General features: G+C 45.4%; 1 protein-coding gene across 1 annotated transcript; it reads left to right on the forward strand.

Moving 5' to 3' along the window:
- The first annotated feature begins 6,901 nt into the window (after nt 1–6,901).
- On the forward strand, nt 6,902–10,065 carry LOC125521853 (putative auxin efflux carrier component 1c). Its single transcript, XM_048686913.2, has 6 exons — nt 6,902–8,261; nt 8,368–8,605; nt 8,709–8,794; nt 8,901–9,058; nt 9,359–9,435; nt 9,576–10,065. The coding sequence occupies exons 1-6, from the start codon at nt 7,124–7,126 to the stop codon at nt 9,640–9,642; spliced, it is 1,764 nt and encodes a 587-aa protein (XP_048542870.2). The 5' UTR covers nt 6,902–7,123; the 3' UTR covers nt 9,643–10,065.
- The last annotated feature ends 7,682 nt before the right edge of the window (nt 10,066–17,747 follow it).

Genomic DNA, 17,747 nt, shown 5'->3' on the forward strand with positions numbered 1-17,747 from the left:
GGATTTGGAGTCATCCAACTTGCGTTCTCGTGCAAATACAGTCACATCACTCGTATTCAGACATATTCGTGCTTATGTGGCACGCCAACATGGCTATGGCCCACCTATCGGTGGCTGGAATGGCTTTTTTGTGAGATAGTGACTGAAACAGCTTGACACGTATCTTTTTCGCAGAAACACCCTTTGGTCTATATTTAAATAAGCAGAAGCCCCTCAGTAACATGGTGGGTCCCACTTGAAAAATGAAAATAAAAAGTGCATGCGGGCATTTGAAATCACGCTAGCAAACCACTGCAGTACCTACATAGTCGTGCCTATAAAGAGGTGCACTTGTTTTTACTCCTACATTAGTAGACACAGTTTCTTTCCCCACAAAAAAAAAGACACAATTGTTTTTTTCTAGATACCTTTTTTTCAGGGTTCAGTCAAAAGCCGGATACAGGACAATCTCGGCCTTTTTCATAAAAAAATTAAATTGAAAAACTACATCAAAATGTATAATGTTTAACCCATAACATACAAAACTTTTTCATGAGCGAGTTTTTCTTTTTTATTCCTTTTTTTCGGGAAGGCGCCGGAAAATCTGGGTTTCAAAATATCTTGCCAATTCCATTTTTTAGCCTGAAATTTCGAAATGAATTAATGTATAAATATACTTGGTTTAACAAAAAAATGTCAGAGAGAAAAAGAACCTGAATACGAGTAGTTGTCGTGGGCAATATATAAAACCCAGCGTTTCTCTTTATGGGGACTAATAGCTACTGGCGAGGGCACGACTGACGGGGGCGCGCGGAGGAACACGGGGGCGTGGTGGCGGGTTCGACTCCGAGCAAAGCGAGGACGAGGACGAGGACTATGCGGTGGATCCCGGCCAGAGCTCGCGAGCGCAGTGAATGTCGAGCGTGTGGGAAGACACAACTGCGGCCTCTGTGCCGGCGAGCGCATCACAAGCGAGCGGGCGAGCGGGCAGGCGGGCTGGCAGGTGCGGGCGCGCGGGTGAGCTCGGCTACTGCTGCTGCACCCCGGTGAGCACTGATGCGGCGCGGCTAGAGCGCGAGCTCGCGGGCGAGAGAGGCGTAGGCGTGGGCGTGCAATCGAAGTGCAGACGAACGTTTTGGGCATGGTCGGCCGTGTTGGGCGCCTCCAACAAAAGCCGGACGCAACCACCCATTGTCACCTCAGACGAAATCCGGAAAAAACAGACGTCCATTTGAAGTCGTGCGATGGAGTTGCCTAAGAACACCGAGTGGGTCAATTCATCTTATTGATCGAGACAAACTTGATAGCACTGACGGCAGGTTTAATCAATTTGTCACTCACTATGCGCTGGGGCTTTTATTTTAAAGCAGTTTAGTTTTACATATTCATCGTCAATCTGCACTAGTGCGATGGACATACGTTGGACAATTTTACTAACAGGTCGCCAGTTCCAACCCATCTGCGCTAGTATTTTCTCATTATATGTGATGGCTTTTTGCAAAATTAAATAAATTATGAGGGTGTTTTCTGCATAAAAAACTGGCATGCTATGCTATGGTCACCCAACGCGTTGCGCACTCTCAACCATTGACATGTGGATCTTCATCGGACTAGTGCGCCACGTGGCAAGCCCATACTGCGATATACGAGAGGAGGCACCGTATTTGCACGCCGAGACAAGTTATGTGATCACAAATCCGTATTTTCAAAGTTTTAGCACAAAACTGAACATCGAGCGCAAGTTCTATGACTCTCAATGATATTACCTCGGAAATTTTTGTGTGGTAGATGGGTTGAATTGATCCATGTATCATTAGGATTCCTTGCAGCTTTAGTGCTTTACTTGCTCGTGTTGTTTAATGTCGTGGATGAGATAGTTTAATGGGACGGTGTGAGGTATTAGAGGCTGACACGTACCACGTCAGGAGGCTCCTCCTCCTTCCCGATCCAAAATGTCTCTCAAACCTCAAGGCAACATTGCACTCTCCCTCTGCTTGTGTCGCGCTACAAAATTCTCTGATCAATTATTAAGTTTGTGTCGGAAATTATTGTCAAGGCATTTTAATTTGTTCAGTCATACGGTATAGTGAAGTTTGAAAACACGAAGCACAAAAATATGGCATCAAGAAGCAACCACGTACTCTTCACTAATTAAGAGACCATTTACGGTACATCAAAATTATATGAGCCGTCCATTTCAAGTCATTCAATGGACTAGATCCACTAATACTATTAGGAAAAATCAGTAGTATATTTTGTTTAAAGGGTAAAATTGGAAGGCTTACGAAGTAAATACCAAAACTCTACACCGTTGAGAAATCCATGTGTTTTCTTGTGGGTTTATCCTGCTCCCATGGGACTGCAGGGACCGGTCCGTCCTAATACTTCCTGGCGGATCCTTGCCGGACGGTATTTTTGCCAAGGAAATCACCATGCACAAAAGTTGATTGATCAGTGTCCTGAGGCACTAGTACGTCGATGATTAGCTGATTGTTTTCCGGTGATCAAGCGGCGGCTGCAGCCGCTGCACGCAAGCGAAGCAGGCACAAGCAGCGAAGGCACCACTGATCAGGACGCTGCAGCGGCGGCTCCGTGGCCTGCTGGTTGATCCGATGCCTGGCCGGCGACGAGAGCGCCATTGATCAGGACGCTGCAGCGGCGGCTCCGCGGCCTGCTGGTTGATCCAATGCCCGGCCGGCGACTTGAATCTCCCACTTAATGGCACGGAGGCTAGCTCCTCTGATCGATTGTTGGGCATGCGCGTTGATGACCGGTGATGGCAACGACTGGGCCTCAGGAGGATGGTCACCGACACCGCGTTGGATTTTTCTAATTAAGAAAAAAAAAGACAAAACTACCTCGCTAATCAACGGCTGAGATGATTCAATACTACTCGGTTCCATAGGTAGTATGATGCACCGTAAAAAATCTCCTAATTAAACCCTTGAAAAAACAACGGAGCTTAGGCAAAAAATGAAGTAAGTAGTGACTCTCTCTCTCTCTCTCAAAATAATGAAACATCTGCCCTTGTGAATGATAAAATGAAACTATTGTATCCAAGGTTATTGGCGCCATAATCTCTAAATGTTGATCAACCTAGAATCCATCTACACTCTGTGTATAGTGGATTCAAGTCCATTGGAAAGTGACCGGTTTATCCGAGGCCCTTCACGTTGCAACCCCTATACGCAGATCAACCTGGAATTCATGGGTCAACATTTTAAGATTGTGACTGGTAATTTCAACAAAGGATATAGGTTGATTACATTAAAATAACCCTCTGATTCATATTAATAATTGTCACTGATTTAACACAGGCCTCTTTTGGTTCATAGGATAGGATTATCATAGGAATAGGAATCTTGTAGGAAATGAGATGACATGTATCTCAAATCCTATGAGTAGGAATAGGAAACAAGATGTCATTTGGTTGACATCAAAGGAATTTTTCCATTGAGTCTAGCCTCTTTTTTATTTTCCTATGAAATGTGGAGGATAGGAACCAATCCTATGTAGGAATAGGAATCCGTTCCTATGAACCAAAGGGCTCTAAAGGAAAAAATCCTATAAGAATCCTATCCTCTAGAATTCCTATGAAATTCCTCTAAACCAAAGGAGGCCTAAACTAGCAACAATTAATATGGTTCGGAGGGGGTAACATATTTTGCTAGCCAAATCACATAAAATATAGATGCATTATTTATTGCAATGAATGTTCAAAACTTGTTGTCGGAATCTTGCAAAAGACTATGAGGTATTGAGGTCCAAACATTATATTTGTGTACGAGGAATAATGCAAGTATTTTGAAAATATGGTAATTCCGCCGGAATGTAGCAATGTGTCACCATGATGATTCAGCTGGTTTTGATCAAGATCTTGAACTGAAATGGAGATCCTGTGAAAGGTTGAATACATTTTTATATGAAAACCAAACATTCGTAGTTTCTACACCTGCTTGTAGTACCTAATAGTTGTCATAAAACCCGAAATGTTTTAACAACATTCTACTTTGAATCGTGCAGTGTCATAAGATCTTCATGCAAACACCCAAACCGATATCCTAGCCAGCTTGATTACTATAAAACTAGGATAAAACTATACACTATAAAAAACATTGTCTCAACATCTAAAAAGGCTTTCTGTCAGAAGACAATGATTTCTCATAATGCAATTATATTAGTAATAATGTTTATATTGTTAGAGATACGACACGCAACATGAACGACAAAGAAGGAATCAACACAAAGGAGAGACAAGATTTAACGTGGAAAACCCCTCCAACACAAAGGAGAAAAACTTCGGATGCCCAACCAATGAAACTTCACTATATCAGGAGAGATTACAAATGCGGGAGATTTACAATGATTATCTTATCCCGCGCGGAGGCTTACAAAGGATATATATTATGGAGGTGACCTAGGTTGATATTAAACCGCCGTTGGGGGGGGGGGGGGGGGGGCTACGGTCCCCGCACCCCCAGGCGTCATCTGCTAGAGGGGTGGTTGCGCCACGTAATCACCTATAGTTTGAAACCTATAACTTCCACCCCTACATCACAAATCCACGCAAAATATGAGAAATCTAGAAGCCATTCATGTGCAAGAATCACTGCGATGGCTGGACGGAAAGTGATGTTGTTGTAGATCGTGAACCTCGTGTCCCCTTCTTAGAAATTGGAGGTTTTTTTTTCTTCTTACTGTCACTCCGAGGACTGAATCTTACGTGTTGTTTGTGCTCTTGTTTTTTTTGCCCTGTGTGGTTGTGAAGTTCTTGGATAGTAAAGTTGAAGTTTACTTGTAGTTTCAAAAAAACGTTTAGCCGTAATTTCTTTGGGATTTTCTTGTGGCCGGCTATACCACTTGTTGTGCTTTGGAGCCATGCCAAACTTTAGTTGTAGTCTCTTTGTGTTGTTGCTTTGGGATTTGCTTGTGGCCGGCTATACCACTTGTTGTGCTTTGGAGCCATGCCAAAATTTAGTTGTAGTCTCTTTGTGTTGTTGCTGGTGGGTGTCTATACCAATGGTTGTGCACTATAGGAAAAAACCGTTGCCTTGTGTTCAACCATAGATCCAATGCAGTTTATCGGCCACACAACTTATAGACGATGTACGCCGAGCGCAAACACTAAAACCATGTCAAAAGATTCGTTCTCAACGAATAAGCCTCCCGGCGACGGGCCTCCGCCCGCTTTGTCAGAAACTAGCCTTTATACTTTATATGAATTCGGATCACAACATAACATATATCCCCCTTTTTCATCAGGAATTAGTAAAATTATGGCCGGCAATTTTCCTTCACAACATTCTCTTTGTACTGCCTCCTTGATTTTCCGGTGAAACCAAACTAAAATACACCTTTTCATCAACATAAGGATTACATCCACAGGACTGCAGTTTTTTTGTTAGCGTATAATTAGAAAGTCAACTTAAATAGGAACAAGATAATGTGCCAACTAGAGAAAATATGCATGCATAAATTGTACATGGGGAGAGAAGATTAACCAACAATGGCATTGCATTCCTTTCCTACCAAGAGGTGTTATTTGATGACATATAGAAAAAAAGTTATGCTTTAGGATGGCTTCTACGGAGAGGTGAACTTCCCGCGAAAAAAATAGATAGGTGAACTTGGAAGCTTCCAATAAAAAATTGGGTCTTTGGTTTTATATCGAACAATTTTATGTTCAAATGAATTATTACCAATCTCACTTTTTTTATTAAAACATAAGTTTTTAATAATGCAAATTTTTAACTAGATTTCCATATTTCACACTCGCCATTTCCCCTTCACCCCTTCTTATATCTAGGAAGCAATTAAGACTTATTGCAGGCAGTTGATTATTTCCATTTAACAACATTCTCTTTTTATCACCCCTCTAATCCTTGCCCGAAAAGTCACATACAACATACCTCTTATTATCAGCAGAGGGAGTATAATATAGATACAAACAACGATATCTATGTTGGGAGAGAAGGATCAACCAACTTTAACAAAGATTACTAGTTAAACTTCAATAGCAATTGTTCTTTCATGCTAGATCTACACAAAAAAAGCTCTCTTTGAAACCCTAGCTACCACAAAGCCGTCATCCTCGCCGACTGATTCCTTTGGTCTCCATCTATGGCGATTGGTTTTGACATCAGGAGGCGGAGAAGACAATGGATCTCTGTGCTTGTGGGGACTCCTGGTATATGTTTGTGATGTCCTTCTCTGTCATTCGTCTAGGCGACAAGAACGCATTGGAATATGTATACCCAACCTCACCCACGTCATGGTGGTGCTGGTTATGGCGTCGGCGCGAAGCACATGAGGTTTTTTCTCTCCAAAATCCACCCGCGCGGTTATGGGGGAGAGTCGCCGACCACAATGCTCCCGCCTCAGTTCTTGATGGCATCATTGTCGTCATCAATAAGATCCCATAACGATGTTTTTCCATCAACATGGGGTTGGGTCTCATAGTCTGTCCTTCTCCTCCTTCTCCAACGCGACAGTTCGTGCTTTAGATCATCTTCATTCACATCTCATGTCACCATCGGACAACTTCCCGGCCATAGCTACAACGACTCCCTCACACCGGCGACGCGGAGCGGATGTGGCTCCGAGCTAAACTCACGGTGCGCCATCGGTTTGTGCACGTCAGAGACATCGACTAATCCCTCTTCGATCCATTTGTACATTTTTTTCTGAAGTATGTTCTTGTAAGGCTCAAAAATTGCATCCCCATTCTTCTGAAATTGTACTGCATTACACAATTTTAGTAGTGCAATTTGCAGGGGTATAAAAATTTGAGGTTGCCTTTTGGTATTTCCTCAATCCCCATTTCCGCTACCCCTTCCTCTCTCCTTCCCGGTGTGGGGCTGCGTGACCGTTCACTGTTGAACGCCCACATGATGTGTATAAATAATCCCCCGCACATATGCCCACTCCCCCTCCCCTCATTGGCTCCCCCGCCTGCCTCCCCCCGATCGCCACACTCGCCGACCCCGCCGCGCGGCCACCGCGCCCGCGCCATAAATCAAGCTAGCCAGCGCTGCTTCACTTGAACAACGCCGCACCTCACCTCACCGCCACCGCACACCTCCCCTGCCGCGCCGCCGTGACAGAGTAGGAAGGAAGGCGCAGCGGCGGCGGCCGGCACGGCAAGATGATCACGGGCACGGACTTCTACCACGTCATGACGGCGATGGTGCCGCTGTACGTGGCGATGATGCTCGCGTACGGCTCCGTCAAGTGGTGGCGCATCTTCACGCCGGACCAGTGCTCCGGGATCAACCGCTTCGTGGCGCTCTTCGCCGTGCCGCTGCTCTCCTTCCACTTCATCTCCACCAACAACCCCTACACCATGAACCTCCGCTTCATCGCCGCCGACACGCTGCAGAAGCTCATCGTGCTCGCGCTGCTCACCCTCTGGAGCCACCTCTCCCGCAACGGCTCCCTCGAGTGGACCATCACGCTCTTCTCCCTCTCCACGCTGCCCAACACCCTCGTCATGGGCATCCCGCTCCTCAAGGGCATGTACGGCGACGAGTCCGGCAGCCTGATGGTGCAGATCGTGGTGCTCCAGTGCATCATCTGGTACACGCTCATGCTCTTCATGTTCGAGTACCGCGGCGCCAGGATCCTCATCACCGAGCAGTTCCCCGACACCGCCGGCGCCATCGCCTCCATCGCCGTCGACCCCGACGTCATGTCGCTCGACGGCAGGAGGGACATGATCGAGACGGAGGCGGAGGTGAAGGAGGACGGCAAGATTCACGTCACCGTGCGCCGCTCCAACGCCTCCCGCTCCGACATCTACTCGCGCCGCTCCATGGGGTTCTCCAGCACCACGCCGCGCCCCAGCAACCTCACCAACGCCGAGATCTACTCGCTGCAGTCGTCGCGGAACCCCACGCCCCGGGGCTCCAGCTTCAACCACACCGACTTCTACTCCATGGTGGGCCGCAGCTCCAACTTCGCCGCCGGGGACGCGTTCGGCCCGGTGGTGCGCACCGGGGCCACGCCGCGCCCGTCCAACTACGAGGAGGACAAGGCCGGCAACAACAACAACAACAGCAAGTACGGGCAGTATCCGGCGCCCAACCCCGCGATGGCGGCGCCGCAGAAGCCGGCCAAGAAGGCGGCCAACGGGCAGGCCAAGGGAGAGGACGGCAAGGACCTGCACATGTTCGTGTGGAGCTCCAGCGCGTCGCCAGTCTCCGACGTGTTCGGCAACGGCACCGAGGCGTACAACGACGCCGCCGCCAAGGACGTCCGCGTGGCCGCCGCCTCGCCGCGCAAAGGTTCCATTCCATAATCCATTCGACTGTCCTAGCCATTCTCGGCAAGTTAATTAGTGCCCGCGCTGATAATCTGCTCTGTTATTGGTAACCGATCAATCAATCACAGTGGACGGCGTGGAGCGTGACGAGTTCAGCTTCGGGAACAAGGAGAGGGACGCGGAGGCCGGCGACGATAAGGCCGCGGCGGAGCAGGGCACCGCGGGCCTGGTGGCGGCGCCCACGGTGATGCCGCCGACCAGCGTGATGACCCGCCTCATCCTCATCATGGTGTGGCGCAAGCTCATCCGCAACCCCAACACCTACTCCAGCCTCATCGGCCTCATCTGGTCCCTCGTCTGCTTCCGGTAATCACTCCTGCTCCCTCCCTAAGTATCCGCCGCCGGCGAGGTTAGCTAGAGCATCCGTCAGTTACCGAGCAGTTAATTGACCCGTTACGCATGCATGCAGGTGGAACTTCGTGATGCCGGCGATCATCATGAAGTCCATCGCCATCCTGTCCGACGCCGGCCTCGGCATGGCCATGTTCAGCCTCGGTGCGCTCCTCTGCTCTGCATTCGCATGCATGCATGCCAACCATGGTTCATTTCATTCATATGCAGTAGAATGGTGCTGACATTTGCATGTGGCGCATGCATGCAGGGCTGTTCATGGCGCTGCAGCCGCGGATCATCGCGTGCGGGAACAAGCGGGCGACGTTCGCCATGGCCGTGCGGTTCCTGACGGGCCCGGCCGTCATGGCCGCCGCCTCCATCGCCGTCGGCCTCCGCGGCACCCTCCTCCACATCGCCATCGTGCAGGTACGACCAGAGACGACGCCCGACCAACCAAACCAACCGAGCCGAGCACACACACTAGTACAACACAGGCTTGCACACTGACAATAACCGCCTTTCGATGAAAAAAGAAAGGGGAACACCGGTCAAGTGGCCGGCCGGGCGGGCACGCCGATAGGACGCCATGAGCGCATGCACTCCGCCCTGCCCCCTGCGCCGGGAAAGCGCGGCAAGCGCCCGCTTTCGCTTTACGCTTTCGCACGCACGACGCACAGCTTGGTTCTTGTTTGTTTACTAAGCTGCTGGTTCGTTCTCTTTTCGCAGGCAGCGCTGCCCCAGGGCATTGTCCCCTTCGTCTTCGCCAAGGAGTACAGCGTGCACCCCGACATCCTCAGCACGGCGTAAGTGCATGCGGCCAGCCCGCGTCCTACCACTAGTTAAAACCATGAAATCTGGCGGCGGGCGTGGGCGGAGATGCTCTCCACGCCTGCGCGCATTTTCGCTCTTGTCTCACCCGCCGTTCTCTTGTGCGTGCATGCAGTGTCATCTTCGGCATGCTCATCGCGCTGCCCATCACGCTCGTCTACTACATCCTGCTGGGGCTGTGAGCTAGCGGGGACACGGCCGGGCCGCAACCATGCATGCCGGCGTGGCGTAGGAGACAGACGGACAGAGGAGGGGACATGGGGGGCTGCAGCGGCTCCACGCGCCTGCCGGGGACATGATGCGTGCTTGTGCATGCCGGAGGCTAATTACTAGGATTCTTAATTAGGTGTAGGGATCAGATGGGGTGAGGGGAGGAATGTTTAGGGCAAGAGTTTCAGCTGTTGGTAAATTATAAAGGACTGCCAAAATCAAAGGAGGATCAATCCGGTTTGGGGTTTTTAGAAGATGTATGTACTCCATGGGTGTGTTGGGAGAGGTTTCTTTCCCTCCTGGAGGGAGGATGGCTTGGCTGGGTTGGGTTGGGTTGGCCTTGTAAAATGGATGTCAATTTGATGAAATTAATGCTAGAGCTCTTGTTCACCTTATTACTTCTTTCTCCATCAATCTATATATTACTTGTACTTGGCATTTCAGCGTCTTTTAGGAGAAGATGATAATACATCATGAGCAGAACATCCTTCTCAATGTGTTGGCTATTGATGATGTTCCTAGCTCGGACCAATTTGGTACCAAAGGTTCACGCATCAACATCTTGCTAACCGAAATATCAATCCCTCAATAATTAAGTTCATTGTCTCTAAACATAATTTGGACTTACTCAATTGAATCTGGATATTTATTTCTTCTGTGGCAGAGTACCTAAATCTCCAGCCGCTTAAATGTTCAAAGGGGAATATATTATGTTTAAACTCCACATTATTGTAATAAGGAGGTGTAGATGGAACTTCTTGAATGTTTGTCTAATGTGGTCGTTCTGACACCTTAATTAGATTCCTGTTGGATTATATATTATATTATGTAAACTAAATTAGTTGAAAAATGTACTCCCTCCATTCCACAATGTAGTGCTTCCTCTATCCACGTGCTTCAACTTTAACCGTAAATTTAACTATCAAAACCGATTGCGGCGGGGGCAAAAGTTATATCAGTAAATTCGTATTCGAAAGAAGTTTTCAATTATGTAACTTTTTCTCCCGCCGCAGTCGGTCTCGTTCGTTAAATTTATGGTCAAAGTTCAACCTCAGGAAGCGTGGGCGCACTATATTTTGGAATGGAGGGAGTATCATCCAGCTAGTCACAACCTTATTTTAGGATTGCATTACATTCACCTCATGATTGCTCATACACATTTAGATTCATGCACAAGAAATGACCGACATACATATCCATATAATCGTAAAAGAATGTGGCCATAAAACATTGGGTGGAAAAAACAATTATTTTTCCGAAAAAAGGTCATACCATCCTCAACCACGGTTTTCTCAAAACATTAACACACATTGTCTAAACTGGCATGCTAAGGGCCTCTCTGATACAGAGCTTCTTTGGATTGAAGGAATTTCATAGGAATCTGAAGGATTCCATTCCATAGGATTTTTACATAGGGAAGCCCTTTGGATCATAGGATTGAGATCACCAAATTCCTATGAAACCCATTGTTGTGCTACTCATTCCATAGGAATCTAAAACCTCATTCTAATTTTCCGTTGAGAAGTTCAATGCACTTAGTACACTCTATCTCTGATGACCCACAAGTATAGGGGATCTATCGTAGTCCTTTCGATAAGTAAGAGTGTGGAACTCAACGAGGAGCAGAAGGAATGACAAGCGGTTTTCAGTAAGGTATTCTCTGCAAGCACTGAAATTATCGATAACAGATAGTTGTGTGATAAGATAATTCGTAACGGGTAACAAGTAACAATTGTAACTAAGATGCAGCAAGGTGGCCCAATCCTTTTTGTAGCAAAGGACAAGCCTGTACGAGCTCTTATATAAAGCAAAGCGCTCCCGAGGACACATGCGAATTATTGTCAACTTAGTTTTCATCATGCTCATATGATTCGCATTCGTTACTTTGATAATTAGATATGTGGGTGGACCGGTGCTTGGGTGTTGTCCTTACTTGGACAAGCCTCCCACTTATGATTAACCCCTCTCGCAAGCATCCGCAACTACAAAAGAAGAATTAAGATAAATATAACCATAGCATGAAACATGTGGATCCAAATCAACCCTTATGAAGCAACACATAAACTGGGGTTTAAACTTCTGTCACTCTAGCAACCCATCATCTACTTATTACTTCACAATGTCTTCACCTAGGCCCAAATCATGGTGAAGTGTCATGTAGTCGACGTTCACATAACACCACTAGAGGAGAGACAACACACATCTCATCAAAATATGGAACGAATACCAAATTCACATGATTGCTTATAACAAGACTTCTCCCATGTCCTCAGGAACAAACATAACTACTCAAAAGGCATATTCATGTTCATAATCAGAGGGGTAATAAATATTATTAAGAATTTTAACATATGATCTTCCACTAAATAAACCAACTAGCATCAACTACAACGAGTAATCAACACTACTAGCAACCCACAGGTACCAATATGAGGTTTTGAGACAAAGATCAGATACAAGAGATGAACTAGGATTTGAGAGGAGATGGTGCTAGTGGAGATGTTGATGGATATTGACCCCCTCTCGATGAGAGGATCATTGGTGATGACGATGGTTTCGATTTCCCCTTTCAGGAGAGAAGTTTCCCTGGTAGAATAGCTCCGCTAGAGCCCTATATTGCTTTTGTTGGGAAACGTAGAATGCAATTTTGATAACCCACAAGTATAGGGGATCACAACAGTTTTCCAGGGTAGAGTATTCAACCCAAATTTATTGATTCAACACAAGGGGAGCCAAACAATATTCTCAAGTATTAACAGTTGAGTTGTCAATTCAACTGCACCTGAAAGACTTAATATCTGCAGCAAAGTATTTAGTAGGAAAGTAATATAGAAGTAACGGTAATAGTGGCAAAAGTAATAGTATTGGTTTTGTAGTGATTGTAATAGTGGCAACGGTAAAGTAACTAAGCAAAGGTCAATATATGAAAAGCTCGTAGGCAATGGATCAGTGATGGATAATTATGTCGGATGTGGTTCCTCATGCAACAGTTATAACATAGGGTGACACAGAACTAGCTCCAGTTCATCAATGCAATGTAGGCATGTATTCCGAATATAGTCATACGTGCTTACGGAAACGAACTTGCATGACATCGTTTGTCCTACCCTCCCGTGGCAGCGGGGCCCTATTGGAAACTAAGGGATATTAAGGCCTCCTTTTATTAGAGTACCGGACCAAAGCATTAACACTTAGTGAATACATGAACTCCTCATACTACGGTCATCACCGGTAAGTATCCCGATTATTGTCACTTCAGGGTTAACGGATCATAACTTAATAGGTGACTATAGACTTGCAAGATAGGATCAAGAACTCACATATATTCATGGAAACATAATAGGTTCAGATCTGAAATCAGGGCACTCGGGCCCTAGTGACAAGCATTAAGCATAGCAAATTCATAGCAACATCAATCTCAGAACATAATGGATACTAGGGATCAAACCCTAACAAAACTAACTCGATTACATGATAAATCTCATCCAACCCATCACCGTCCAGCAAGCCTACGATGGAATTGCTCACGCACGGCGGTGAGCATCATGAAATTGGTGATGGAGGAAGGTTCATGATGATGATTGCTACCTCTTGAGCACTGCGTTGGTTTTCCCTTGAAGAGGAAAGGGTGATGCAGCAAAGCAGCGTAAGTATTTCCCTCAGTTTTTGAGAAACAAGGTATCAATCCAGTAGGATACCACGCGCAAATCACCTCCTACCTACACAAACAAATAAGAACCTCGCAACCAACATGATAAAGGGGTTGTCAATCCCTTCACGGCCACTTGCAAGAGTGAGATCTGATAGAGATAATAATAATAAGATAAATATTTTTGGTATTTTTATGATACAGATTGAAAGTAAAGATTGAAAAAAATAGATTGGAAACTTGTATGATGGAAGATAGACCCGGGGGCCATAGGTTTCACTAGTGGCTTCTCTCAAGATAGCATAAGTATTACGGTGGGTGAACAAATTACTGTCGAGCAATTGATAGAAAAGCGAATAATTATGAGAATATCTAGGTATGATCATGTATATAAGCATCATGTCTGTGACAAGTAGACCGACTCCTGCCCGCATCTACTACTATTACTCCACACATCGACCACTATCCAACATGCATCTAGAGTGTTAAGTTCATAAGAACAGAGTAAAGCTTTAAGCAAGATGACATGATGTAGAGGGATAAGCTCATGCAATATGATATAAACCCCATCTTTTTATCCTCGATGGAGACAATACAATATGTGTCGTTTCCCTTTCTGTCACTGGGATCGAGCACCGCAAGATTGAACCCAAAGCTAAGCACTTCTCCCATTGCAAGAAAGATCAATCTAGTAGGCCAAACCAAACTGATAATTCGAAGAGACTTGCAAAGACAACCAATCATACATAAAAGAATTCAGAGAAGATTCAAATATTGTTCATAGATAATCTTGATCATAAACCCACAATTCAACGGATCTCGACAAACACACTGCAAAAGAAGATTACATCGAATAGATCTCCAAGAGAATCGAGGAGAACTTTGTATTGAGATCCAAAGAGAGAGAGGAAGCCATCTAGCTAATAACTATGGACCCGAAGGTCTGAGGTAAACTACTCACACATCATCGGAGGGGCCATGGAGTTGATGTAGAGGCCCTCCGTGATCAATGCCCCCTCCGACAGAGCTCCGAAAAGGCCCCAAGATGGGATCTCTTGGGTACAGAAGGCTGCAGCGGTGGAAATAGGGTTTTGTGGTTCTCTCTGATGTTTTTAGGGTACGTAGGTATATATAGGAGGAAGAAGTAGGTCGGTGGAGCCACGAGGGGCCCACGAGGGTGGAGGGCACGCCCAGGGGGGTAGGCGTGCCCCCTACCTCGTGGCCTCCTCGTTGATTTCTTGACGTCCACTCCAAGTCCTCTGGATCACGTTTGTTCCAAAAAATCACGCTCCCCAAGGTTTCATTCCGTTTGGACTCCGTTTGATATTCTTTTTCTGCGAAACACTGAAATAGGCAAAAAAACAGCAATTTGGGCCGGGCCTCCGGTTAATTGGTTAGTCCCAAAAATAATATAAAAGTGTATAAATAAGCCCATTAAACATCCAAAACAGAATATATAATAGCATGGAACAATCAAAAATTGTAGATACGTTGGAGACATATCAAGCATCCCCAAGCTTAATTCCTGCTCGTCCTCGAGTAGGTAAATGATAAAAACAGAATTTTTGATGTGGAATACTTCCTAACATATTTCTCAATGTAATTTTCTTTATTGTGGCATGAATGTTCAGATCCGAAAGATTCAAGATAAAAGTTTAATATTGACATAAAAATAATAATACTTCAAGCAGACTAACAAAGCAATCATTTCTTCTCAAAATAACATGGCCAAAGAAGGTTCATCCCTACAAAATCATATAGTTTGGTCATGCTCCATTTTCGTCACACAAGAATGCTCTCATCATGCACAACTCCGATGACAAGCCAAGCAATTGTTTCATACTTTAGTAATCTCAAACTTTTTTCAACTTTCACGCAATACATGAGCGTGAGCCATGGATATCACACTATGGGTGGAATAGAATATAATGAAGGGGGTTATGTGGAGAGGACAAAAAGGAGAAAGTCTCACATTGACGCGGCTAATCAATGCGCTAGGGAGATTCCCATCAATTGATGTCAATGCAAGGAGTAGGGATTGCCATGCAACGGATGCATTAGAGCTATAAATGTATGAAAGCTCAACAAAAGAAACTAAGTGGGTGTGCATCCAACTTGCTTGCTCACAAAGACCTAGGGCACTTGAGGAGGCCCATTGTTGGAATATACAAGCCAAGTTCTATAATGAAAAATTCCCACTAGTATATGAAAATGACAAAACAAGAGACTCTCTATCATAAAGATCATGGTGCTACTTTGAAGCACACGTGTGGAAAAAGGATAGTAGCATTGCCCCTTTTTTGGCCTTCTTTTTTTATTTGGCCTTTCTCTTTTTTTGGGACAATGCTCTATTAATGATGATCATCACACTTCTATTTATTTACAACTCAATGATTACAACTCGATACTAGAACAAGATATGACTCTATATGAATGCCTCCGGCGGTGTACCGGGATGTGCAATGACTCATGAGTGACATGTATGAAAGAATTATGAACGGTGGCTTTGCCACAAATACGATGTCAACTACATGATCATGCAAGGCAATATGACAATGATGATGCGTGTCATAATAAATGGAACGGTGGAAAGTTGCATGGCAATATATCTCGGAATGGCTATGGAAATGCCATAATAGGTAGGTATGGTGGCTGTTTTGAGGAAGATATAGGGAGGTTTATGTGTGATAGAGCATATTGTATCACGGGATTTGGATGCACCGGCGAAGTTTGCACCAACTCTCAAGGTGAGAAAGGGCAATGCACGGTACCGAAGAGGCTAGCAATGATGGAAGGGTGAGACTGCGTATAATCCATGGACTCAACATTAGTCATAAAGAACTCACATACTTATTGCAAAAATCTACAATTAATCAAAAACCAAGTATTACGCGCATGCTCCTACGGGGATAGATTGGTAGGAAAAGACCGTCGCTCGTCCCCGACCGCCACTCATAAGGAAGACAATCAAATAACACCTCATGTTTCAAATTTGTTACACAACATTTACCATACGTGCATGCTACGGGACTTGCAAACTTCAACACAAGTATTTCTCAAATTCACAACTACTCAACTAGCATAACCTTAATATCACTATCTCCATATCTCAAAACAATCATCAAGTATCAAACTTCTCTTAGTATTCAATGCACTTGTATGAAAGTTTTTTATTATTCCTATAAGTGAAGCATGAGAGATCAATTATTTCAATAAAATGAAACCACCACCATGCTCTAAAAGATATAAGTGAAGCACTAGAGCAAAAACTATATGGCTCAAAAAGATATAAGTGAAGCATATAGAGTATTCTAACAAATTCCAATTCATGTGTGTCTCTCTCAAAAGGTGTGTACAACAAGGATGATTGTGGTAAACTAAAAAGAAAATACTCAAATCATACAAGACGCTCCAAGAAAAACACATATTATGTGGCGAATAAAAATATAGCTCCAAGTAAAGTTACCAATGAACGAAGACAAAAGAGGGGATGCCTTCCGGGGCATCTGTCGGTGTCAAAACCGACGGATCTCGGGTAAGGGGTCCCAAGTTGTGCATCATGTATCGATGGGTAACAGGAAACAGGGGACATGATGTTTACCCAGGTTCGGGCCCTCTTGATGGAGGTAAAAACCCTACGTCCTGCTCTTGTTTATATTGATGGAGTATCAAGTACAGAGTTGATCTACCTCGAGATCATATGTTGTGGTCTAAAACCTGAGGGTATGATGAATAATCTCATAATCATCTATTGACTAGCCTGGCCTCGGCTTATATAACATACCAGAGGCCTAGGATAACAAGAGTCCTAGCCGAATACGTCGGTGGAGAGGAGTCCTTGTCTTGATCACCAAGTCTTGTGGAATCTTCCTCGTATATGTCTTCGGTTGTCCGAACTGGCCCATGAGTAAACGACCATGGGGGTCCTCGGCCCAATCCAACTGATCGGGAGACGATGTGGTGAGTACCCCCTAGTCCAGGACACTGTCAGTAGCCCCCTGAACCAGTCTTCAAGTTGGGGACGCTCCTTGGTTCTTCCGAACTATTCTTCGTCTTCGGTCGTCGGTCTTGAAAACTGGTTCAACAAATCTTCACATCTTCTATCTTGAGGATTGCCGAGCTAAATCTGAAGACCTCACACGTCGGGTATCCGAGGAGCCCTTTAAGTCTTCGGCCTTAATCAATGCCTTGTTATTTTTATGCCACAACTTGGGTTTGAAGTTGTTCCAGGGCGGCAGTGTCCTCTTGCGTCCGAGCTCCAATGCCGTACTATATTCGAGGTATCGTCTGCAGACGAGCACCAACGCCGGAATGTATCCGAGATCCAACGTCGGACTATGTCCAAGCTCCAATGCCGGACTATGTCCAAGCTCCAACGCCGGACTATATCCGAGGTGTCATAGATCACCTTGGTTCAAAAAAGTAGAA

The sequence above is a fragment of the Triticum urartu genome, chromosome 7A, assembly GCF_056163025.1.
Source record: "Triticum urartu cultivar PI428250 chromosome 7A, HENAU_Tu73, whole genome shotgun sequence".
NCBI classification, from domain to species: domain Eukaryota; kingdom Viridiplantae; phylum Streptophyta; class Magnoliopsida; order Poales; family Poaceae; genus Triticum; species Triticum urartu.